This window comes from Osmia bicornis, chromosome 7, assembly GCF_907164935.1.
Source record: "Osmia bicornis bicornis chromosome 7, iOsmBic2.1, whole genome shotgun sequence".
NCBI classification, from domain to species: domain Eukaryota; kingdom Metazoa; phylum Arthropoda; class Insecta; order Hymenoptera; family Megachilidae; genus Osmia; species Osmia bicornis.
The window spans coordinates 8074525-8100325 of record NC_060222.1 but is presented as its reverse complement, the minus strand read 5'-3'; the positions used below and the strand labels follow the sequence as shown (position 1 = coordinate 8100325).

The following is a 25801-nucleotide window of genomic DNA, read 5'->3' as shown; positions in this document are numbered from 1 at the left end:
AGATCGATTTTTTAACCAAAAGAATCGATTTTCTAAAGAATCGAATCAGAATCGAACATCCCTACTGCGAGGGTTAAACAACACTATCATTCCAAGAAAACGTTGCCGGCCGTCGTGAAGCGGCCGGATTTAAATATATAACCTAAACTAATGTTACGTTGCGCGTGCGACGGCGCAACGTAAAAAGGAAAAAGAAAATTAATTGGAGTAGAGTTACAATTAGAGGCTTGTAAAAACTACGGTTAATTTCTTTTCCCGATTTTTACGCGATGGTTAGGTTTTCGCTGCCACCAGTCTTAAGTGCGTATAACGCGGTTAAGCGTTCTCTACACTCAAGACGATTCAAAGACGGAAAGAGTGGTGTTACTTGTTCAATAAATGAAAAGATACTTTTCCGGTGGGTTCGTCAGTGCTCTGGGTCCTGTATGGGTCCCTCCTTGAAACTGTATGCGGTTGGTATTCGTGGTTTTTATGACTATGTGAAGCTGGTTGTTTGAAATGAATGTAAAACAATTTAGATGCAGAAACTGGTATAATTGCAAAGAATGTGTTATACTGTACAGAAAAATCATTAATAGAAAAGTTCAATTTAGAAACTGAGTCGAATTTGGAATTTAACAGAATTTAGAAATCACCAGTTCTACGTGTATAAACTTCCATAAATTTTGACAAAGGTAAAGATACTTATCGATAATGAACAAAATAATTATCCGCGGTAATAAAACGCACTTTGAATCACAATGAGACACGATTTAATATTTCGATCTAACGTATGCGCAAGTTCGGTTATTTTGCCCTTGGTATTCATTTATAATTCGGTTGAAAAGAATGCGGAGTTGTACCGCGAGGGAAGCGCCTTGAACTGAGACGCTCTCGGAACCCGTAGGCTGAACAAGACGCCCCTTCGAATAATTTGAATTATTAGGTGAAGTAATCGTACTGCGGAAGATATTCAATAAAATATAAATTTTCGATTCCTGAAATATTGGAACGATCTGAACTGAGACACTCTCGGAACCCGCAGGCTTATCAGATCGCCCGTTTTGCCAAAAGTTAGCCGTCGTGTTTCGGAAAATAAATGGATCGACTTATCAGATCGATGTTTATACAAAACAAGATAATCGCTTGTTTAATTGCTTGGAATACGCTTGATGATCTGGAACACCAAAGGAAGGATGTAATATTTCGTCGATCACGCACTTGTCGCGGCGAATTGAATTTAACGAGTACAAGACGATGACGAGAGACAGGTTCCACAATGATAAACGATTCACGATTTTAAAAGAAATTGATTATACGCGAAATGAAGCTAATACGGAAAATTCACGCGAGCAACGGGTTAAAACGAAAGAAAATGATAAAATATTAGGTAGAGTGAAAATTTAACGTGCGCGTCACTGAGTCTTTATCCCGAAATAGGCAGTTTCACCTTCACGACACTCTGCCTCGCTACGCGGAGGACTTGCCGAGCAGAAATTACACGATATTCTAAGATTAGTCTGTCTCTCTGATACACGGGCTCCCGACAACGTACTTACGATTGATCGACCAAGAGTGACAGATTTTGATCGCGATCGTCGCCTGAAGGGCTTGTCGCACGATCGACGTCCTGTGTGGGGACGTTTCGGCAGCGTCGTTTGCGCGGTGATTGGTCGAGAGGTTCGCGCTAGACGAAAATCTTCTCTCCTTTCTTCGGTGTTCCTTTCTCTTTCTAATTCCTCGCCCATTTTCGTTCAACGGTATCTGATATTCTACGCGGTTATACGAAATTTAATATAATTACAAAATGATAACACGGTACAGCACGATTTTTGATCTGCAATATCCATTACGTGATTCTTATAGGCTTTTGTTCACTGATTACGAATCTGCAAACCATTTTGCTCCTATACGTACAGTTTTTGAGAAACAGGCATTTTTGTGAAAACGTGTAGTTGTGGAAAAAAATGCAGTATTACATGAAAACTAAAAATGCGAGGAAGTTCAGGTTTATGTCAAAAGATAGAGGAGACTTTCCTCTATACGTCTGTATGAACAATTATATTTTTTGATGATTTTTAATATTTGTAAGTGCTTGTCAAAGTTTGAAAAAGAGGTGCCGCCGGTAGTTTGTACGCGCTATTTTTGTATTTTTATAAAAAATCTTTTATCTAGCAGGAATTTACTATACAGGATTGCATTCTATGAACATTTCTGATGAAGAAACCATTCACAGAAAGTATCGGTATGGTTTGGTGTTGGAACAAATAAAGAAAATATCCATCGACAACGTGAATACGACGCGTTGCCGCCAGGCGGCCATTGTATGCCTACCTCGCCGCGCCAGTGCCGTAACTACTACACGCAACGGACATTTGTACCACTTTAATAGATTTTTGCTTACTATGAGTCTGTATAATATTTGAATTTGTTATCTTATTGCATATTAATTATCATGACTAAACTTACCTATTGTATAGAAGTTTAAAAATGTTTCCGCTTTGCTGCACGTTTATATGTTGTATCCTTATTTTCGTTCATCAGTGTCCAACAATAGTCTGCAAGCATTGCACACAAGTTTTTTCCTTCATAACGCTTTTCTATTCTTGTAATATCTTGATGAAATCGTTCACCATGCTCATCACTCACGTCCCCGAGGTTTGCAGGAAAAAAGTCTAAATGCGAATGCAAAAAATGTATTTTTAACGACATATTGCATCCAAGCTTTTCACAGTTTTGAAGGAGTTCGTTCACAATGGATATATAGTTCTGTGATTTATTGTTTCCAAGGAAATTTTCAACTACTCTTATAAAAGAAATCCACACTGCTTTTTCTAATTTATTTAATTTTTCGATGTAATTACTGTCTTTTATTAATTGTTTGATTTGGGGACCAATAAATACTCCTTCTTTTATTTTAGCATCGGATAAGGCTGGAAATTTAGTCTTCAAATATTCGAATCCCGGTTCTGTTTTATCCATCGCTTTAACAAAATTCTTCATAATACCCAATTTTATGTGTAACGGTGGTAAAATCACGTCTTTGGGTTCAATTAGATTTGGGTGTGTTACATTCTTTGAACCGGGGATCAGCTCCTTTCTTGATGGCCAATCTTTCTTTATGTAGTGTTCACTTCTTGCCTTGCTATCCCATTCGCAAAGAAAACAACAATATTTGGTATATCCGGATTGAAGACCCAGTAATATAGCAATTACTTTCAAATCGGCACAAATTTTCCAATTATATTGGTTGTACTGAATTTTGCTCAATACAATCTTCAGGGACTCGTAACCTTCTTTCATTTTTGTGGAATATGCTACAGGGATGGATGGATATAAGTTTCTAATATGTAACAATACGACTTTTAGGCTTGTTTTGGATGAATCTATAAATAGCCGCCATTCTTTTGCTATATGTTCAAAGCCTATTGCTCTTGACAGTTCATTTATGTCATTACAAACACAGAGGTCCTCAGAAATATAAAAATATTGTTGCAGTGCCTGTTGCCGCGTTCTAAAATGCGTTACTTTTGTTACGAGCCGGAGGGGGCGGCTGCATAGCCGGGGCTTAATTTAGGTAAATGGTAATTGTTAATGGCTTGACCAGTGTTGTTATTAACACTGGGAGCCTAAGGAAGTAGACGGGGAGACGAACCTACGTATGGCTAACGTAGGGAGCTCCAGGAGGTTGGCTATGGTGGACGAACCTACGTATGGCTAACGTAGGGAGCCACAGGAAAGGTGTAGAGTGGAGGACGAACCTACGTATGGCTAACGTAGGGAGCCTCAGGAGAGTGATATGCGGACGAACCTACGTATGGCTAACGTAGGGAGCCGCAGGAAGCGTTAGTATTAAGTCTCGTAACTTGATTGATGTACCTCGAGCGGTAAAGGTACACCTTAGTGGGTTTCTGGACAGTAAATATAATTGAACAATAGTATGTAAATTAAACTAGTATGAGTTTATTCTCTATTCCGGACCTTACAATTGTTGTGTGTAATTGTCGCGGTATTCAATGAATTGAACTCTAGGTTGCAAGTTTTAAATGAGTTGAATAAATAAAGTTTGGTTTCGATTCCGCGAAGCAAGAATCTAATCCTTCTCGGTTTTCACGAACACGAGCAAACGGGGGCGGATTACAACGATTATAATAATGCTTAACAGCAGACAACGTACTGTATAGTTACTGTGAGTGCTTGAAAGGGACTTGAATACCCGATCTCGCAGAGTTTCCTCGTTGCAGAGATTATCCGAAAAAGAACGTACTGACGTGTATCGAACTGATTCTAGACTTCAACTAGACCCGAGGTGCCCTTGTCGCCACCCTTTTTATACTCAAAAACTAGAGTAAAAAGGGTGGTGGGGACTGACTCTACGTGACCCGTAGGACCGCGCCCTTGCTTTGCGTTGGTCTCGAATTTTCTAGAAGACGGTTGGTGTCGGGTGCACACATCCGATTCCATATAAGGAAATTTCTTGAGAAGGGTTTGTAACACCATATAAGGAAATTTCCAAGACGGATACGTAACACTTTCGTCGCACTGTGCAGCAGATTCCATCCTTGTAACCGCGATCCTAAAAGTTCACTCTGCTCCTTCGTTAACTGCAAATCTCTTACAAGGTCATTAAGGTCCGACTGCGTTATTAAATGTGGCTCCTTTGAAGTTGATGGAATTTCTAAATCATCTGCAATGTCTTCATTTTTTTCTTTCGTGGTATCTTCAAATACTGATAGTATAATTGCAGGAGGTTTTGGCACTGGGAGTTGTTCGGAATGCGGAACCGGGCGAATAGCAGTACTGACATTGGGATACGTAATTCTGTTCTTTCCCTTTTTAGTAAAGCCAAATGTTTTGGTTAAACAAAAATAACAGTCTGTTGAGTGATTTGTTGATTCTCTCCATATCATTGGCACTGCAAAAGGCATTTGTTTTCTATCCCCTCTCAACCAAGCTAGAAGAACGAAAGCACAACGGCGGCAGGAAACATGCGGAGCCCAATCTTTATCTTGGTCCCCGAGTTTGCATTGAAAATAATTCTCATATGCAAATGTTATGGCAGGTGTTATATTCCTGTGTTCGGATTTGAATATAAGTTCGCCGCAAATATAACAAAAACAGTCTGGATGATTTATACAATTTCGCGACATTGTACTATGTAAAACACTATTAAAATATATACACTACACACAATTAAAAGATATACACTACACACAATTAAAATATATACACTACACACTATTAAAATATATACATATACATATGTATACAGTACTATATACATATAATATATACAGGTTGTCCCAGAACTGGGGTAGGAGCCGAAGAGGGATGATTGGTGAGGTAGTGCTGAACAACTTTTTCCTTTGCCAAAATGTTGGTAAAAGCTTCGTTTTCGAGTTATTAACGAAAAGCACTGGCCAATCAGAGCGCGCCGTTAGTGCGGGCCGAATCACGAGAGTGTTGGGTATGCTCCGCGCGGTCGTGATCAAGTGCATCGGCACTACGTCGGTATAATAGGATTCGTTGGGCAAAAGTTGTATCGAATAATGAATTAAAAAAAGAAAGAAATAATAGTATCGAATTATTGATTGCTCATGAACAACGAATCCTATTACACCGACGTGGTGCCGACGCACTTGATCACGACCACGGTTTGAACGCAGAGCATACCCAACACTCTCGTGGTTCGGCCCGCGCTAAGGGCGCACTCTGATTGGCCACTGTTTTTCGTTAATAACTCGAAAACGAAGCCTTAAACAACATTTTGGCAAAGGAAAAAGTTGTTTAGAATGATCTCAGCAATCATCCCTCTTCGGCTCCTACCCCAGTTCTGGGACACCCTGTATAATAACTAAAAGAATCTAAGTAACTATTGAATTTAAATGTTTTTATATCGCGTGTAATGTTCGTGTGTTCTGATGTACTGCACTTTAAATTGTATAAAAACTGTTCTCTTTTCCTTGCTGCCGTTTAACGGTTCTGTTTTGCTGAGAGATTTCAAAATGCTGTCTGAAATCCATCGCCTAGTGTTTTATACATATTTGGTCTGAGGGAGGGACTTTGAGTAGAACTTGTAAAATTTAAGCATATCAGAGAATTAAAATATTAAATATCTCTTTAAATATTGAGTATTGACGAAAACAACCGAACACGGGTCAACTTATTTTTCATCAAGATTCACCAGAAAAAGTTATATCAAAATCGATGACCCAACTGCTGTGAGGTCTCCTTGTTAGTTATGAATAATAGGCGAGGTGTTTCCTCGTCAAATGTTCATAATCGACACAGTGACCTAGTGGGAATTATTTGCTTTCAGCGTAGCAGGTTAATTTAGAAACGAATGGGTAAGTTTCATTTAAATTGTTATCAAACTTTCCATCATTAACGTAGCCTCCAATTCAAACGTTTATTAATTATTCCACTTCGATCATTATTTGTTGTTTAGAATCCTTAGAATTTCCTTTTTTATATTATGACAGGCGACAAGAGATTAGGTTCTGTATTTATTCAAAACAACAACTAAAAATGTTCTACCAGTTCAGTTTTTTATTGTGCTATGCCAACGGGGTGCCTAGACCTACGTTCGTTCATGACATACGTCTGACAACGACTGCGCGCTGTACGCGCTCGGACTGGTTGGTGTTTTTTGTTATTAACTCGAAAACCAAGCCTTAACCAACATTTTAGCAAAGGAAAAAGTTGTTTAGAATCACCTTACCAATCACCCCTCTTCAGTTGTCGAGGTAGTAGCGTGACACCCTGTATATTCTACTAAATATGAAAAGTTTCTTTGCGAACAACACATTCCTTGCAGAATAACATGAAGGAATAGATTTTTTGCTATAACAGTAATTATTAACAAATTCCATAAATTTTTGCAAGAGGGATCATCGCGGATATACCTCCTACTAATCGTAAATGTGAAAGGTTTCATCGCACTCGGTACATTCCCAGCAGCATAAATGCCGGATGATATAAATGAAGTATTACGTTTTTTGCGAAAAAGTCGTTAGAAATGAAAAAATACAACAATTTTTTGCCGTACCAATCAGGAGATATACTCCACAAGATTCCAAATTTTCGATCCGATTGGTCCATCCGTCTCGCGGTAATCGGTGAAAAATGTAAATCAAGCATTACGTTCTTTGCAAAAAAATCGTTAACAATGAAAAAAGTCAAAATATTTTTTTAGCAGGTCCAATCGGGAGACATTCTCTACCAGATGCAAAAGGTGTCCTTCCGATTGGTCCATCCGTCTCGGCGTAATCGGTGAACATACATAAATTAAAAAAAAAAAAAACAAAAAAAAATATACACATCGAATTGAGTATCCTCCTCCTTTTTGGAGTCGGATAAAAATGCAAAAAGATCATTAAAATAAGTTAGATAAAATTCTAAACTATCGGAGTTTAAAAACGTTATAGCCGATTCTAAGAAACCAATATATTTACCTAATAAAAAAGATATTGCAATAATTTACTTCAAGTGTATCAAAACTAACAATGACCCGTTGTGTCTTGATACTAATCTACAGCAAACTGAGCGATCGCGAGGGGGAGGCAACAATATGTCCACGCGTTGCCATGGGTTATTAGTACAGTTCTATTGTTTAGTTTCTTTGTTATAATAATTGTGACAACCACACCCGATCTCCTCTGCCAGTCCGATGAAAGCAACAAGGGTGATAAATGACCTCTTCGAGTAATAAATGGATTAAGTCAACTCGAACCCCTGGTATAATAACATATTTTTCCGGTATTTTATTTCCCTAAAATCTCTAACACAAAGAACGCAGTTTTGCTGAATGTCAGCAAATAGATTAGTCAGTAAATTATAAAAGATTATAATAATAAATGAATTTTATAACCTCTCAATTATAATTTATTGACTAACTATGGACCTATTAATACAAATATACATATAATCCGCATTCTAGTTAGACTATTGAATTAAATCGAGACTTCGATTTGTTGAAAATAAATGGAGATAAAAGCAAGTAATTATTGTCGTGTAAACGACTGCACTAAATTGAATAAAATAAGTGCGCAATTGTAGCGAACTTTGAATTCAGTAGGAAATGATTAAAAACTGACATACTTCCTAATGTGGCATATTATACTGACTTGTCATGTACGAAAGTACATAGTGACAACTTTTTGTGTCTCTAATTAACCCAGTTTTTGGATTCTAAACATTCCGTCCTCGATCTGCCAGAGGTCTATACAATTTGTATCGTTTGAGTGAGTTATTTTCCTTCACTCTTTGAGTTATTATTTATGTACGTTTTGATAAACAATTTCCAGTAGTCGACATTCAACGGTATAAGTCCTCTTGCTGGAAACTCTTCAATTTATTGTTTTAAATTATTTTTTTATCGAGAATATACAAAATTTAAAATAGAAAAGAGCAGAATGGTACTCAAGCACCGAGGTACTAACAAAGTGGTTAATTAACTTAAATTTATAGGACGTTTTAATGTTTAACCCTTTGCGGTCCGCGCATTTTAAACATTATTTTTTGATTGTTCTATTATTATAATTTACCATGATATGATAGCGTTTAAAACATTCTCCGACATGCAATCCCGGTTTTCTGTCGCAGTTTTCGCATATATGTGTAGTCATTTAGCGTAAGATTGTGACATTGTCGAGTGACGCTCGACATAAGACGTGCCAGAACAAAATGCGATGTCGAGCCACACTCGACATAGGACCGCAAAGGGTTAATATCTGATTACTAAGCAGTAAAAATCATTTCTGTTTCAGCATCACTGTCGAAATTGTGGCAAGATTTTCTGTAACGCTTGCAGTGATAATACTACAGCTTTGTCTACTTCAACGAAACCTGTTCGCGTTTGTGACGAATGTTATGTGTTCCTGGTCGGCCGATATTCTTCTTTCACATAGTGCGACATGCCGGCCATAAATATGACCGAGTAAGGAATGCAGGAAACAAAGGAAAGAAGTGGTAAAAAGAATCTGACCTGCACATATGTATACACCGTATTCTCAAGGACTGTTTTTTCTTGTAAACTTCATTCGAAATGTTTTATTTTCAATTCGACGAAAGCCGCCAATTTGAAAAAGCGGCTTCATTTTACGCTGAATTCTTTTTATTATGATATTATTATTTTATATTTTAATAAGGGTTATGTGACATATGGAGCAACAAACGATAGATTTCTATCCCTAAGAAATGCTCTTTATGGATAAAATTTCGTGATTCGATGTAAAAAGTATAAAATATGTTTTATCTATTTAAAGGAGTATACCACCTTGAAGCGTTTAGAAATATATATAGTTTAAGAATTTGTTCGGCGATAATTAATGGATGGAAAGTTCAGATTTTTTTAAAGGATATAAATAAAACTTTTAACTGTATGTATGTATTTCAAGTTTTGAAAGTAAAGATGTTACAAAGTAGCAGAGCTATTCATTAATTGTGAAACCTTTACTTCTAAAACTTTTATTATTGTTCACCATCGGTGACAAGGTTTCAAGCATGTAAGATAAAAATTGTAATAATTACAGAAATAGAAGTTGTTTAAAGAAAATTTTTTTTACCAAAAAGTTCAAATTTAAACCATGGTGGAGCTTTGTTTCTTGATTGGTGGATCTATCCCCATCCTGATTGGTGGATGAATTTGATTGGCCAATCAAATTAAGGATTGGGAGAATGGATGCCAAACCGTGTTTGTATTGTAGCCATTATCTCCTGTTTTATTAACCGACTTCGAAAAGGAGGAGGTTACCCAATTCGATCAGTATATATTGTGACCCGTTCGCGTGGGCGCACTCTATAATTCCGTACAATCTTGGGTTTCGTTGAGCGCCAGCCACATTTCGTGGCGATTTGGGAAAAGGGGAAAATTTGGGGCTTTTACAGAGGGAGGGTCTCGCGGCTCGACCTCGGTCAGCCGTCACACAAATCTCGCGGGGGTGCATGCAGGGAGGATAGTTGCGGGAAAAGAAATCTCAGGGTTGGAAAATTACGCGATTGAGGGAAGAACAAAATAAGGGAAATCTTAGGGGGGGATTGGAAGAGGGGGTTCGACGATATCACGGGTAGATGCGCGAACGGAGAATTCGCGCGGGCGAAGAAGACAACCGTTACCGAACTCAGAACGTTCACAATTTTAATAATTCAGAGGCTTACCAAACTGCCGCACTCGTACTCAGACATTTTAATATTGCTTTACTCTAAAACTCTTAAAATCGCATTTAAGGTGATGCGAGCGTCGAGGCCGAACTCCGAATTCCGCGTAGGTAAAACAGTCAAGGTTTCATCGAAAATTAGGCCGAACAGAAACTGATTTCAGCCCCATCTCAGTTGTTGCATGCAACTAACGGCATGCTATTCTACGTCACCTTTCGCATACTACAATAGCTATATTATGCAAATTACAGACAATGTATAAAATACGATACTGCACACATGACCTAGGAAATGTACGAATGACCTAACGACCCTCCTTCAGCCAAATATTATATATACATTTTTTGTAATATAACACAAGCAAGGGAAGAATATTCCTACAAATCGAATGCCTAAGGTTATATTTTTTTAATATGTCCCGATATTGTACTCTGAATTCCTACAAAATAATATGTCCCTAGAAAGAGTGTGAACGAGAGGAGAGTGATGTGAGATAATGGGAGGCAGAAAGAGAACTAGAGCGATTGTGAGTAGACATGAAAAGGCGAATAATAAAGATACTAGTATTTTGGACACAAATTCCGTTTATTTCCTACAGAAAAAGAAATATGGGAATAAGTGATAATATTGTAATTTGCGGAAAATATTATATGTTATGTTATTTACAAAAAACAGAACTGTGACAATAATAAAAGATATAATACAATAGATAGAAGAAAATAGAATGAAGAATAAAAAGATATAATAAAAAAATATAAGAATATAATATAATAAAAGAAACTAATAGATAGATTTATTCTACGCTCCCCTTAAGGGGGTGGACCTCTCCGATTCGGGACGTCGGTATTACAACAGTTTTTTCGTTGGGCCTGGTGGAGCCACTTGCGTGGTCCTTTACGAACTTGAAAGGTTTAATTCTCAGCTAGCGTGCGCGCAACACGATCTAGGAAGGCAATAGCGCCTCAAGTATTTTTACAAACACATTCAAACGCTCATCTCGCCAGAGGCATCGCGACGATGCGCCTGAAGAACGAAAGGGAAACATTGGCGCGTGGTTAGAGTGAGACGTAGGGTGATCATGCTATCCTTCTTTCAACCTAAATGATAGAATTGTCCCGCTCCGGTAAATTCTGACTGACCAAACGCGTGGATTTTATATAGCGCACCGTAGCACCCCTCGCTGCTGAAAAATATATGCATACTCTGAAGAACCGAAGGAACGTGCTATCTGACAATAATTTTTAGAAAAAGTTATTAGCTTAAATCAATTATTAGTTATTAGTTTAAATAAATGTTTTTTAATTCATAAAAGCATACAGGGTGCGTCACGCAATTGAGACGGGCTATATCTTGAATTTGGTAAGAGATAGGAAAAAGCTGTTCATGTAAAAATTCAATGGTATGATAATGTTTATTTTTCTATGACTTCATTTTCTTCGTGAATGCAACGATGCACTAAAAAAATGCAGATGCACTTTATGTTTAAATAGAATTGCATTTCTTTCTTTACTCGTATCAACTCCTTGGAAAATTCTGGATAAGAAAGTAGTATTAGAACTAATAAATGGAGGGGCCGCGGCTCCTTCTCTCCTTCTCTCCCCTCGCTACTGTTCCGTCTTACTATTACCTATCACCTATATCTAAGAGTACAATGTTTAAAAAACTAATATTTCGTGAGATATCTCATATTTTTCATAAGTCATACCATTCAACTTTTACATCAATAGCTTTTTCCTATCTCTTACCAAAAAGGTATACTTCGTCCCAATTGCGTGACGCTTGTATTTCCAAAAACCTATAGTAACTTTGTTTTTAAACTAATAAAAAATACAAAGGAGTGTTAGTCAATATTCTGAGTGAATGCAAATAATTTAAATAAATAAATATCTCATATACAACTTATGTATGTAAACATTTGCAGAATTATTGCAAAAAGGAGGTATATTCTTCTCTTGTTATACCTCCACTTTGAGCGAGGTTTGTTATGGGGCGCTGTGAAAAATCCAGGCGGGCGTCAGTCAAAACTTAGCGAAAAGGGACGATCTCAACATTCAGAATGAGAGAAGGACAGCATGACTGTAGTGCGTCTCACTCAGCGTTGTTGCCTTCTTCACTTGCCTTCGCACACACAGTCGAGTAACGTAACCAAGCTAACGCTTGATTTTGGCTACGATTCCAAACCGACAGCCTTCTCAGTTAGAAGCCACCTTATAACTACTAGCTGAACTGAATTTGTCACGTGACTTGCTCTGTATTATCCACAAAATGGCGGAACTGGTCTGTAGGAATGTTTTTACGGGATTCGCCTTTTCGTCCTTATATGAGAGAATTTGGAGCTGGGTGAGGGCTTATTCGAAAGAGGAAGGTCCAGTGCAGTACGGTGAACTCATGATTTCAATTACAGCACTCTTTTAGTGACCGAAAAATGCTTCGATTATGCGACTGCATTTTGTCGACTTTTTCCTCTACTTTAGACGCTTATATTACTAAACATAAACATAATTCCACTGAAACATGAGTTGACCATACTGCACTGGACTTTCCTCTTTCGAATAAGCCCTCATCCAGCCCGAAATTCTCTCATATAAGGACGAAAAGTCGAATCCCGTAAACCCATGTTTAGGCCCATTTTTGCCGGTAAAGTCAACGCGCTACTATTACCCGTGTCTACCCCCTTGTTCCGAATAACTGGAATATCGAAAGGGTAGGATATGAGGTGGAATTGGTGTCACCGGTATTAAATAAATTGTACACAAGAATTAAGATAGAAAACAAAAGAACAAAAATGAATTTATTAAATTGAAATCAAAAGGCTCTACTCTACGGGTACCGGCTGTAAAAAACCCCAGTCAAAAGTGGGGAAAAAGCCTGGTCCCAACAAAAGAAAATTATGTCAAATTAAATGCCTGAAATGTAGAAACTTACGAAAACTAGAGGTACATAAGAACGCAGTTGAATGATCATTCAAGACTTAAAATAACGCACGCAGCGAGATCTCTCTTACCCTAAATCTTAATAGAATGGCGCCTCGCCGCCTTCACCGCAGATCGCCGTGGTCCTCGCAAAGACTTCCTGATCACAGGGAGGGTCCCGCAATCGGGTACAGAGTAACCGTAAACACGCGTCACTCTCTGCACGGCTAGTCAGGTGAGCAGATCCAGCCGATCGCCGCACTGTGCCGTACCAATCACTGCACACAGTTGGCCGTCTGAGCTCTCTCACAAGATCGCCGGGCCGTGCAGAACACAAACGACAGCACGTAGTGCTTCAGAACACAGGACACACGCACGATCGCAACTCGCCACATGTTTAAAGTTAAATTAAAATCAAAACCGTGGCATAAATCGAAAATCAACAAAAATCAAGACGTATAACCTGCACAGGGTACCGATCACGGTGTCAATGCCTGGCTCAGCCCCGGGCCATACCGCCACCACCGACCTGCCGCTCGCGCCTGCGCATTGCTGCGTGACAATGTCCTCGCAAGCACCCCCGGGCAGCGCCAAATTTAAATCTAACTGCTCGAGCTAAACATGCAAAACCCGTGAAACGTGAACATTCCGCCCGCTGAGCGTATCCGTAACTCGCATTTAAGTGGATGTACCTCCCGCAACAGCCTTGGGTGAATTCTTATCTAACCACAACGGACAAAGCCGAGCAACATGCCGTTTTAAAATGGAAGTGGCCGTTCGAACGGTGACCACTCTCATCAAACCATCTGGTCCGAGGTGTACTTCGGTTATGCGCCCAAGGGGCGATTTCGAGGGTGGATATCGGTCGTCACGTACAAGGACCAGCTGACCAACCGCGAAATTCTCAGTTGTCCCCCGCCACTTTGCACGCTCCTGTAAATATTGAAGGTACTCCTCAGACCATCATTTCCAAAAATTATTCTGAATCGACTGAATCGACTGAAAGCGTTCGAGACGGTTTTCTGACACATCGGGGGGTGGTTCATCAGGAACCAATCCGGAAGCTACTCCGAGGAAATGCGCGTGACCTGCGGAGCTAGCGGCGCTTTAGGCCAGTGCTCCTCGGGCATCGCAAGCCAATCAGGCCCATGCCACCACAGGTTCGCATGCATCAAATCAACGGGTTTGCTACCGCGCGTAGCCAAGTCCGCGGGATTCTCTTCAGTGGGCACGTGCGCCCATTTAGCACTCGGTAACTCTGTCTGAATGAAAGACACCCGATTCGCCACAAAGGTTTTCCAGTGGCAGGGATGTTTTCGAAGCCACGTCAATACAATTTGGCTGTCTGACCATGCAAACACAGGTAAATTCCGCAAGAAATCAAGCTTTCGAACATGACGAAACAGCTTGACAAGCAACACAGCTCCACACAATTCAAGGTTGGGGATACTCACAGTTTTCACAGGAGCAACCCTACTTTTCGCAGATAGAAGAGAAGTGCGGAAACGACCATCTCCCTCATTAATCCGAATGTAAACCGCCGCTGCGTAAGCACAAGATGAGGCGTCAGAAAATCCATGAATTTGCACCCCTGAATTACATGAAGCTCCTAGCCACCGACCAATTGATAAAGTGGGTAACGCGGAAAGAGAACTACAATATTCAAGCCACCTGTCTCGCATTTCCAATGGCAAAGCAGAATCCCATTCGCACTTCAAAATCCAAAGATCCTGCATCAGAATTTCAGCAGTTATCGTAATCGGAGCCAACCACCCTAATGGATCAAATAAACGTGCAATGTTTGAAAGAACAGACCGCTTGGTCACCGCCCCTGATATACTTTTAAAATCTAAAGTGGTGAATCGAAATTCGTCCTGACGTGGATTCCATGAACCCCCAGCGTTTTGACGGACTCATCGAGACTTATCGACCCAGATTGCCGCGTGTTAAAAGGCAGAAGATCAGGATGATTTACGGCCCATTTATCGAGTTCAACGCCTGCCGACCGTAAGAGTGCAATGAGTTCCTGTCGGGTACTCACCGCGACTGCAAGTTCGTCCGCTCCCGCAAAAGTGTCGTCCACGTATGTATTTGATTTCAGGCATCGGGCCCCAAGAGGAAAGCGCGATCTCGCCTCCTCCGCCAATTGCAGCAGTGTGCGTATCGCGAGATAGGGAGCACACGCCGTCCCATAAGTCACGATTGTTAATCGATATTCCACCGGCGTCTCCGACGAGCTAGGAACCCACACTATTCTTTGAAAATCTTGATCCCCACGCGAAACGCGAATTTGCCGAAACATCTTAACCACGTCCGCCGTGAACACAAAACGATACCGGCCCCAATTTAACAGAATTAACGACAAATCGCGCTGCAGAGCCGGCCCCGCCAAAAGAAAATCGTTCAAACATTGGCCTTCGCGAGTTTTCCGCGACGCATCGAATACTACACGAATCTTCTAGTTCGACGGCGTCGATTGCACGACTGCATGATGAGGCAAATACCAAGCACGCGGATTATCGAGTTCAGACGCGGGGACACGTTCCATGTGTCCCAAATTTTCATAAACCGCCATAAATTCGCGATAAGCCGAAGCTATCCTAGGATCGCGAGCAAACCGACGATACATATGCGTAAATGAGCCCATGGCCATACGTCTGGTTTCCGGACCAACCGCTGGCGACTCTGATTTTAAAGGAAGACGTACAATGAACCGACCGTCAGAATTACGAACATGTGAATCTATAAACAATTTTTCGCACGCTTCATCTAGAGGCTTAAGCGACGCGGTGACCGTTGGCAATTCTTCAACGCAATAGCGTTGCCCGTAAATATCCGCGCCTAAAATAACATCGACGGACCCTGTAATATGAAATTGCGGATCGGCTAAAGATAATCCCGCAAACATGCCGAGATCTAACTCCATGGGGCATCGAGCTGGAAGCTGCGACGTGAGCTTTGACAAAATAAGAGCATTCGTTTCCACTTGAAACAACGGATCAACTAACGATAGTATTTTAAAACTCGTAGTCTGATGGGCGGTGCCAGCCGACTTCGCCCCGAGGCCCATCAATGGAACGTCGACGCGACGCTTCTGCAAACCCAACAAGCTAGCGACCGATTCGGAGACAAAAGAACTTTGGGAACCTTGATCTAACAAGGTCCGCACACGAGTCTGCACCCCGTGCGGTCCCACCAACGTTAGTTGAGCCGTTGCTAACAGTATCATATATTTACGCGACACAACACGAGCGGTGTGTATATTAACGCCCGAAGACGTTGAAGGCTTGTCTTCGCGAGACCTTTGCGCCTCAACTGAACGTTTCTCTTTCGAATGAAAACCACTAGCCTGCACGGAATGAAGCAACGTATGGTGTTTTTCCCTTCACTGCATGCAACGAAACGACGACATGCACTCAGAAACTCTATGCCGACCGAGACAGTTAAAACAAAGCTGGAGTCGACATACTTCTCTACGGCATTCAAAGGGACACTTGGCCAGAAATTTGAAACATTTGGAAAGCAAATGCACTCCATGACACATGGGACACTTCGATCTGCCATCCACCGCATGCTGGGAAAAAGCAGTATGAAGTACCCTTCGAGACCCAGGTACCGGTCTGGGTAAAGCAGAAGGCTTTTTCTCCGTTTTACTAGCATTCGAAGCAATCATGCTAAGGGCCTGAACACGCTTTTCCAAAAACTCAGATAGATCCACAAATTTCGGAAATCGATCTAACGGGCTTACGTTCCCTAAATCCGAGACGTTATCTAAAACCATGCGACGATCCAGCACACTCAACTCCGTCTCCCACACCTTTTGGGAATCGGAATCCAAACGCGCCGCTAAAATATAAACAAACCACACGTCTCAATGATTTACCGGCATCTGTAAATTCGTTAAAGCGCGAACTATGCGCTGAGCTTCATCAGCAAAAGAACGCAGCTCTGTCGCGGATTATTTTTTCAAAAATGGCATATCCATAAGGGCCCGTAAATGCTTGTAAACAATTAATCGGGGATTGTGGAAACGCGCCTTTAAAGCCTGCCACGTCGTCGCATAATTTGCATTTGTGGTTGTTACGTCCTTAACTAAATCCGCCGCGGCACCCTTCAAACAAGTTTTCAAGTACTGTAGCTTGGTCGCATCAGCTAAACCAGGGGCATTGTGTACGAGCGTGGTGAATAAATCACAAAAGTTTTCCCAATCCTCATATTGACCGGAAAACGTTGGTAAATCTAATTTTGGTAATTTAGCCGCGCGATGCTCGAGCGTTAGTGAGGAGCTGGCGATCGGTGACCCTGTCAGTAAAGTAGGCGGTTCCGCAGCCTCAAACTCTGCTTGAACCGTTAAAAGGAAATCAAGCGTATCCTCGTACGCAGTTTGCAACCGTTCAATCATATTATCCGTGAGATAAGCGTCACCTTCGGTATCCTCACGCATGGAAATCTCAGCATTTCCTGGAAAGACTCAATTCGAGAAGCAATAATATTGCCATTAAATGTATTGCGATCCTTATCCCTTAATCGAGAACTCGTTAACTCGATTTCGGCTAATCGCGCATATTGCACCGTAGTGAGCCTTTTCAAAAGTGTAGGTGCCATGATAATTCCAACCAAAAGAATTTAAAACTCAAAAGTATTTACTCAATCTAAGCGTAAACCGAAACTATAAAATAATAAGAATGAGTTGCAACAAACTAAATTCAATAAACAAATTAAAAAAACATAAAAGAACTATGGCAATATAGTATTCGTATCGCTAACTTATAATTAAAACAGCAAAGAATCCTGGTATTACAATTTCAAGTAAAGTATCCAGCGTCTTAATCGAACGGACGTTAAAGTTCGAGGAAACACGACGCCGTAGGCCCACTTGAGCTCGTGGCGACGCAACCAAAAGTCTGTGTTTATATTACACTATCGCATTACTCGCCCCTATAAACGAAAATGCACGAACAAAGGAAAGCTCATGCAACGCTACAGCGCTGATTCTTAATACACAGAACAAAAATCAATCTCTAGTTTTACGCACTATATTCAAACCCAGAAAACCGACAAATTAAGTAATTTCGGTTCTACCCAATCACCTCATTCCTCACCCGGAGCACCAAAACATGTTCCGAATAACTGGAATATCGAAAGGGTAGGATATGAGGTGGAATTGGTGTCACCGGTATTAAATAAATTGTACACAAGAATTAAGATAGAAAACAAAAGAACAAAAATGAATTTATTAAATTGAAATCAAAAGGCTCTACTCTACGGGTACCGGCTGTAAAAAACCCCAGTCAAAAGTGGGGAAAAAGCCTGGTCCCAACAAAAGAAAATTATGTCAAATTAAATGCCTGAAATGTAGAAACTTACGAAAACTAGAGGTACATAAGAACGCAGTTGAATGATCATTCAAGACTTAAAATAACGCACGCAGCGAGATCTCTCTTACCCTAAATCTTAATAGAATGGCGCCTCGCCGCCGTCACCGCAGATCGCCGTGGTCCTCGCAAAGACTTCCTGATCACAGGAAGGGTCCCGCAATCGGGGACAGAGTGACCGTAAACACGCGTCACTCTCTGCACGGCTAGCCAGGTGAGCAGATCCAGCCGATCGCCGCACTGTGCCGTACCAATCACTGCACACAGTTGACCGTCTGAGCTCTCTCTCAAGATCGCCGGGCCGTGCAGAACACAAATGACAGCACGTAGTGCTTCAGAACACAGGACACGCACGATCGCAACTCGCCACACGTTTAAAGTCAGATTAAAATCAAAACCGTGGCACAAATCGAAAATCAACAAAAATCAAGACGTATAACCTGCACAGGGTACCGATCACGGTCTCAATGCCTGGCCCAGCCCCGGGCTATACCGCCACGACTGACCCGCCGCTCGCGCCTGCGCATTGCTGCGTGACAATGTCCCCGCAAGCATCCCCGCGCAGCGCCAAATTTAAATCTAACTGTTCGAGCTAAACATGCAAAACCCGTGAAACGCGAACACCCCTTAACGGGATTGCGTGGCGCTTTTAAGGAGCGTTCCCCAACCTTACATGTCTTAAACAATACCAGTTTACTTTGGTCTTATTATTAGCAGAAAATAACATAGAAAATATTATAGAAACTATGATAGGAAATATCATTATTATTTGTTATTGTTACTAAGCTTGAAGCTAACCGAGCAGTCAGTCCTTGGGGACCATTGTACCCCGGCCGCTAGACAGCCTCTTTGCTGGCTGTGTCTTGGCAGCTGGTCTTCTGTTGCGAAATTTAGAAGCACCGGCACCAGGCCAGCCGAAATGCTTAATGATGAAGGTTCCGAGGTCCCTGGGATTGATCCTCTTAGGGCCCTTAGTTCCCTACATCTTAGGAGTGCGTGGAGAGGTGTCTCATCCTCCTCCTCACACCTCGGGCATGCCGACTCCTCTGTGAGTCCCATGCGTGCAAGGTGTTTCCTCGTGTACCAGTGTCCTGTCACTAGCCCCACGAGCTGGACCCTGTCCAGGTGAGTTAAGGCGTCACCCAGCTTCTGTGATGGTCCCTCAAGGAGGGCCCTCGTGTGTCTCATACCGTTAGCGTTTTGCCAGAGCCTGGTGAATTCCTGATCCAGTCGCGCCAGTTCATTGGCCCCCTCCTTACCTGAGATAACAGCGTGACCTGGTACCCATAGTAGTTTGACTCTGTTATTCAGAGATAGCTGCCTCACAGTCCCTGACTAGCTTCGACCCAATCTCCACTTTGTGGAGGGCTCTAAGCGCAGCAAGGCTGTCACTACAAATATAAATGCGTTTGCCTGACACTTCTGCTTGGAAGACCGTAACGTGGTGGCCCAGCTTGTGGGTCATTTCGACCCTAGGGCCCTCTCCTGCTATCCGGGCTCCTGTGCCAGATCTAGTCTTGGAGCCGTCTGTGAACCAGACCAGTACCCCCGGAGCAAGAATGCCGTTTGGGTCCTCCAGCCATTTCTCCCTATCTGGGAGGATTATTTCGTATTCGTATTTGAAGAGGTACTCTGTCTCGTAGCGGTTTCCACCGTGGGTCAGAATTAACTCCGATTCCAGCTTCCTGAGGAACACGGTCTGCCCGCCGTTCGCCGGAGACCATGCTTCAGCTTGATGGAGGCGGATGGCTGCTCTCCAAACCGTTGCCATCACTACAAGATGGGGTGGCTTGATATCGAGCAGTACACCCATTGCCGTAGTGGGCGTGGTGGGGAGCGCACCTGTTATCCCCAGCAACGCTATTTGGTATATTCTTTCTATAGTTCTTCTGTATGCTCCTCTCCTCATGGAGGTTCACCACACAATCGAGGCATATGTTATAACCTGGTATATCCACCTAACCATACTTGGTTTAAGTCCCCATGTGGGGCCAACCATTCTGCGGCAGGCCCAGTAGGTGCTAATTGCTTTCTGGGTCTGCTTGTCCAGGTGAGTTTTTTGTCTAGTATTACGCCTAGATATTTTACCTCATCTGTGAGTTGTAGTTGCGTCCTAAAAAGATGAGGAGCCTTAAAATAAAAATCGTCTCTTTGTGAATAGGACCAACTCCGTTTTGCTCGGGTTAACCGAGACCGAGTGTGATCGACACCAAGATTCTACGAGCGTGATTGCCTTTTGCAATCTCCTCGCTAAATACAGTGGGTGTCTACCTCTGACCGTAATGGAAAGGTCGTCGGCGTAGTCCTGAATCTCAAAGCCTTCCATGGTGAGTATACATATGAGTTCATCAACCATGAGGGTCCATAGCAGGGGCTCGCGACGTCCGCCCTCACCTTTTCCTCTCCCAGGCTTGTTGTGGCTGTGAAGGGTGTTGTCAAACGCCCCCTCAATGTCGAGGAAGATGCAGAGAGCGGATTCTCCGTTCGACAGTGCGCCTTCAATGAAACCTACCAGGTTATAAAGTGCTGTCTCGGTGGATTTGCCGTTTTGATAGGCGTGTTGATAGGGGTGCAGCGGTTTGCTGACAAAGACCTCATCTCTGATGTACCTGTCAACCAGCCTCTCCAGCGTTTTAAGCAGGAAAGAGGTGAGGCTGATGGGTCTGTATGATTTAGCAAGGTCGTAATTGTCCCTCTCTGGTTTCGGAATGAACACTACCTTGAAGTATCTCCAGGCTTTGGGTACATAGCCCTTAGCTAGGCAGGATTTGAAGAATTGGCCCAGGCGCCTGTACAGGTCCTTTCCGCCCTCCTGAAGGAGTGCCGGGAAGATTCCGTCTGTGACTGGGCTCTTGAATCTCTTGAAGGAGCCGATGGCCCACTTAACCCTGTCTGTGTTGGTCACCTTCTCAGCTATTCCCCAGTCTGCTGGAGCGGGGCCGGTGTGCGCGGTATCTCTGCGACGCCGCCCCGACCCCTCCGCTACTGAGCCCGGGAAATGTACCTGGATCAGGTGTTCTAGCGTTTCTATGTGGTTGTTCGTCAGACTTCCATTCGGGAGTCTGAGGCGATCCAACCTTGGTGAGGGACCTATCGAGAAAACCTTCCTTAGCCTGGCAACTGTTGGAAGCGCCTCGGTCTCTTTGCAAAAGGTCTTCCAGGCCGTCCTCTTGCTGGTTCTTATTAACCCTTTGCACTCGGCACCGTTTCGGACGTTACCTACCAGCAACTCGACGCCACTTTTTAACGAAAACGTACATCCTGGAAACGTGATATTATACAGTATAATTTTAGAACCAAGTAAGGAATTGTAATGAAATTTGTTTTATATGAATTTGTGGACATTGAAGAACACATATTTACAAAAAAATATCAAAATTTATTTTTTATAGTTTTCTACAGTATGGTAAAGTTTAAAGCAATTCCCAACATGCATAGCGGGTTGATTTGTACATGTTTCACAATAAAATGTTGTTTGCCGCCTTCCGCCTGGTGTTTTTCTGTCAGAACAGACAATACAATCCCGTTTTCTTTCTCCCACATTTGGAATATGCAACTTATTGTTCAGTATATTGTCTGACAACGATGTAGATGGACGTGATCGAGATTCTCGAAAATCACCTCTCAACTGCTTTACAAGACTTTTTACAAACTTGTGGTGTGTCATTCGTTTTTGTTGTTTTCTTTCTTCTGAGATTCGGTAAAGTATGAAGGAATTTATAACGCTCATTTCCAATCCCCCAAAAAATAATTTTCTCCACCATTTCAAAGATTTCCGCAGAAAACAATACGTGGAGGCGTATTGATCTGCAAGATCGACATCGCCCATATTTGCGATATAATCGAGAACCATTTGAGGCTTATCAATAGATATAATATTTCCACCACGTAACGTTCTGAGGGTTGATTGCATTCCTGTATTGTTATAATTACTTAGCATTGTGACAGTTCTTTTATCCTTCCACGCAAGAAGTGTAATATTATTTTTTCTATATGCCACTGTCTTTTTTGATGAAAATTTTGGTTTACGAATTGCCATGGGTATGCCTTTTCGATTTACTTTTACTGTGCCGGTAAGATTACATTTCATCTTTAGCAATTCTTCTGCTAAAGGAATACTGGTATAATACCTATCAGTGTACATATGGTATCCTTGTGCATCAGGAACCTTGTCTATCAACTTTTTATATAAATGCAATGGAATTCTCGTGCTTACAGGAAGATCTGGCCGGGAAATGCTATCGGATGTGATGCTGCCAAAATAAGGAAGAATTGAAAATAAATATCCAGTTTTTGCATCGGCTAGTGCATGTATGCGTATACCCCATTTGGTCGGCTTATTTGGATTATATGTTATAAATGATATTCTGCCTTTGAATTTTATCACGGATTCATCGACAGAAATTGCTTTGTATGGTATGAAATATTCACTAAATTTAGAATCTATATGTTCTAAATAATTGCTGGCCTTTTGAATACGAGTTTTGATTGTGTTATCGCTTCGTGTATCTTTCTTCAAATGAAACATCCAAAAGATTTGTAGAAATCTGTCCCTACTGAAAGTTTCGGAAAAAAAAGGAATTTTACTAATGGAATCAGTAGACCAATATTCTTGAATATTTGGCAGGTGGATCAATCCCATGTTTAGAATAACGGCGATAAAAGCTAAAAATTCTTGCTTGGTAACATCGTGCCACTTGTGCCAAGTTGATTTATGTGACAATTGTTTGTTCCTTATTTTTTCGTTGGCATAATGGTTCGTTTCTTTTATTATATTGTCTATATTAATTCATTTGTAAAATATAAAGTAAAATAATCTATGGGTTCTTTTATATCGCTTCGTATTTGCGGTCCGGGTGTTTGGTGATGTATGTCAAACTCGATTATTGAAGGAGAATCGGTAGATTCACTAACGTCTTCCCACTCTTCACTTGATACGTCTTCTACGGGGATGTTTTCTTTTTCACTACTTGTATCGCTATCACTATTTATCAAATTTCTTCTTTTTCTTGTTGGTTGGATAATATCATCATCATCACTATCATTACTATCATTTCCTACTGCTTGAATAGTTATTTTGTTAAATCTGTCTGTATAAATGTCTATCTGGAACTCATCAACACTTCTGCTTACTTCACGAGATTCACTGGTGCTTGGTCGTTTTGCCATTTTTAGAAAAAAAAATTTTGATTATATAATAAAAGAAAGGGTAAAAAAATACTTTGGAAATAACTAATGGTAAATTACGAAAGCACAACACTGTCTTATTACTGCAGAGATCTTTTCTATTCGATGCTTCAGTACGAACTGAGATCTTGTACATTTCTTCTCTTGGTTATCGGATTTCTTTATTATCTTATCAAGTTTCTCACTTCATTGAGCCATACCCCTGTAGCTTTGTACGCCTAATCCACTATATCTACAATTTGCTCAACGGATCAGAGAAGTGTACAGTCCGTCGTGAACGCACTTCGCACGTTCTTTTTCGACGTGTAAAACGGTTGATTTATTTATCATGCATCTTGTTAATTTTATCATATTTCGATTAGTTTTTTTGTGCCATTTTAATAGAAAACTACAGGAGAACACGTGTTTCTTAAAAAATTGCGGTGGAATAAGTTCATTGTCCGTAATCGCTAATAAACGATCATGTCCCCTCAGAGGGGACAACCGAGTGATATGCTAGACTTACGTTGTCCCCTCAGAGGGGCAGCCGAGTGCAAAGGGTTAACTTTTTGTAGTTGTCCCAGGCTGGCTCCGTATTGGCCTTCATGGCTTTATTAAGTAGTTTGCGGGTGTCCTTGCTGGCTTGTTCCAATTTTTTGTTCCACCAGGGAACCCTTTTGCAACTGTTTCTGATTCTAGCAGGGCAGGCAGCCTCGTAGGCTTGAGTGATGGCGGAGCTCAAATGCTCCACCACTTGCTCAATTTCGCCTACGGTCCTGCGACACTGACAGTACCCCCTCACCAGTGCCGCCTTCCCTGTCACCTGTTAGGTTAAAAGTAATAAGGCGGTGGTCCGAGAGTGTGCTCTCGTCCCGTACCTGCCAATGTTTGACGTCCTGTGCCGCCTTGGCGGAGCCCATATCAGATCAATCACCTCCTGTCTGCGGGAGGTAACAAAGGTGGGGGCGGAGCCTATGTTAAGGATCCTCAGGCCCGTGGTGGCGAGGTACTCCAGCAATGCTGTGCCTCTACCATTGGTGTTGGTACTGCCCCATATGGTGTGGTGCGAGTTGGCATCACAGCCGGTCACCAGGTGCAGACCATTGACAGCAGAGTGGTCTATCAGTGCCCTGAGTTCCCTCATAGGTGGAGGGTCCTCCGAGTCATGTGGAACGTACGCCAAGCAAACTACCAGCTCAGACGTATTCCCACCGAGGTTAAGTTTGATCTTAACCGCTGAGAGATCACCAGTGCAGAATTTGTTAAGTTTCAGGGTCGCTATCTCCTTTTTGACGAAGATGCAGGCCCTGGGCCTTGTGGATGTAGCATCATGGTAGAGTGAGCCGCACCCCGTATTGAGCCCCCCTACACGTTCCTTGTGGATCCAAGGTTCTTGTATGAGGGCTATATCTGTTTGCCCCGTCGTTAGGCGGCACAGGAGAATGTCCGTTGCCGCCTTGCAATGTTGCAAGTTAATCTGCGAGAACCTGGTACCATCTGACACCCTGTTGGTGTCAGCACTGGTCAGGTCTCGCTTGGTACTTTCGGCTATTTTATGTTCCCCAGAGGGGCCCATAAAATTTACCTTTGAGGGGGGCCACTCCCGGAGCTTCTCCCTCTCTTATCCCTCGTACCGGCTTTCAGGGAGTGGGGTAGGGTGCGTTGGACGCCCCTTTGTACTCCCATCAGCCCGGTCCTCTTTGTGGCTTCCGCCACGGTCGGCCTTCCTCTCGCCGGCCCAGCCTTGGGCATACATATATCTACCCGGCGGGACGGTTATGCCGGTTTCCCCAGGCCGTTGCGAGAGTCCGGCTTCCTCACTCTTTTTTTCCACCTCAAGGGGTGGGTCGGCTACGGTGTGGATAGGAAGGGTATTTGAGGGTGTCTCTTGCGACCCCGCAGGTTCCCCTTCCTCCTCCCAATCCACGCTCTGCTCCGCCCTCGGTGCCCGGGGCCTTCCCTGTGATGTTTCGGGTCCTCCGTGGGCTCGGCAGGTCCCTCTCTAAAGAGAGTCTTGCGCATTCCCACGTGGACTTCGAAACCTTGCCTTACTATGAGGCTATGTGAGGCCGGGTCAATTCCCAGTACCAGGGTGACCGAATTGCTCCAGACCCTCCAGAGCCCGGTGCGGACGCCTGGGTTTTGACCTTCAATAAGCCTCATGATAGCCTCCGTTTTTGTCGGAGGGCCGGGGATGACAGTCAGCATCCT

General features: G+C 42.3%; 2 protein-coding genes across 5 annotated transcripts in view; one reads left to right on the top strand and one right to left on the bottom strand.

Annotated features, from left to right (window-relative positions):
* The window catches only part of LOC114879646 (protein RUFY3), a 178669-nt gene extending 169265 nt beyond the window's left edge, over positions 1–9404 (top strand). For 2 of the 4 annotated variants that reach the window (XM_029194747.2, XM_029194746.2), the window contains exon 12: positions 8748–9404. In XM_029194747.2, coding sequence (XP_029050580.1) covers positions 8748–8888 — 141 coding nt within the window. In that variant the 3' untranslated portion in view covers positions 8889–9404. The remainder of the gene's footprint in view (positions 1–8747) is intronic. The other 2 variants (XR_003789940.2, XR_003789941.2) reach the window with 2 other exon arrangements.
* Positions 9405–20362: 10958 nt separating this feature from the next.
* On the bottom strand, positions 20363–25166 carry LOC123987980. Its single transcript, XM_046286547.1, has 4 exons — positions 24469–25166; positions 22454–22677; positions 20683–21685; positions 20363–20537 (listed from the first exon to the last, which is right to left on the bottom strand). The coding sequence occupies exons 1-4, from the start codon at positions 25164–25166 to the stop codon at positions 20363–20365; spliced, it is 2100 nt and encodes a 699-aa protein (XP_046142503.1).
* Positions 25167–25801: the final 635 nt, after the last annotated feature.

What these genes read in the sequence shown, in the direction of transcription:
- LOC123987980 (XM_046286547.1), bottom strand. Translation starts at nt 25,166, where the DNA reads ATGGGCCCCTCTGGGGAACATAAAATAGCCGAAAGTACCAAGCGAGAC. An exon ending in AGGACGTCAAACATTGGCAG is followed by an intron (nt 22,678 to 24,468) that starts GTACGGGACGAG and finishes TTATTTTGGCAG; the next exon opens with CATCACATCCGATAGCATTT. An exon ending in GTCAGAGGTAGACACCCACT is followed by an intron (nt 20,538 to 20,682) that starts GTATTTAGCGAG and finishes TCATCTTTTTAG; the next exon opens with GACGCAACTACAACTCACAG.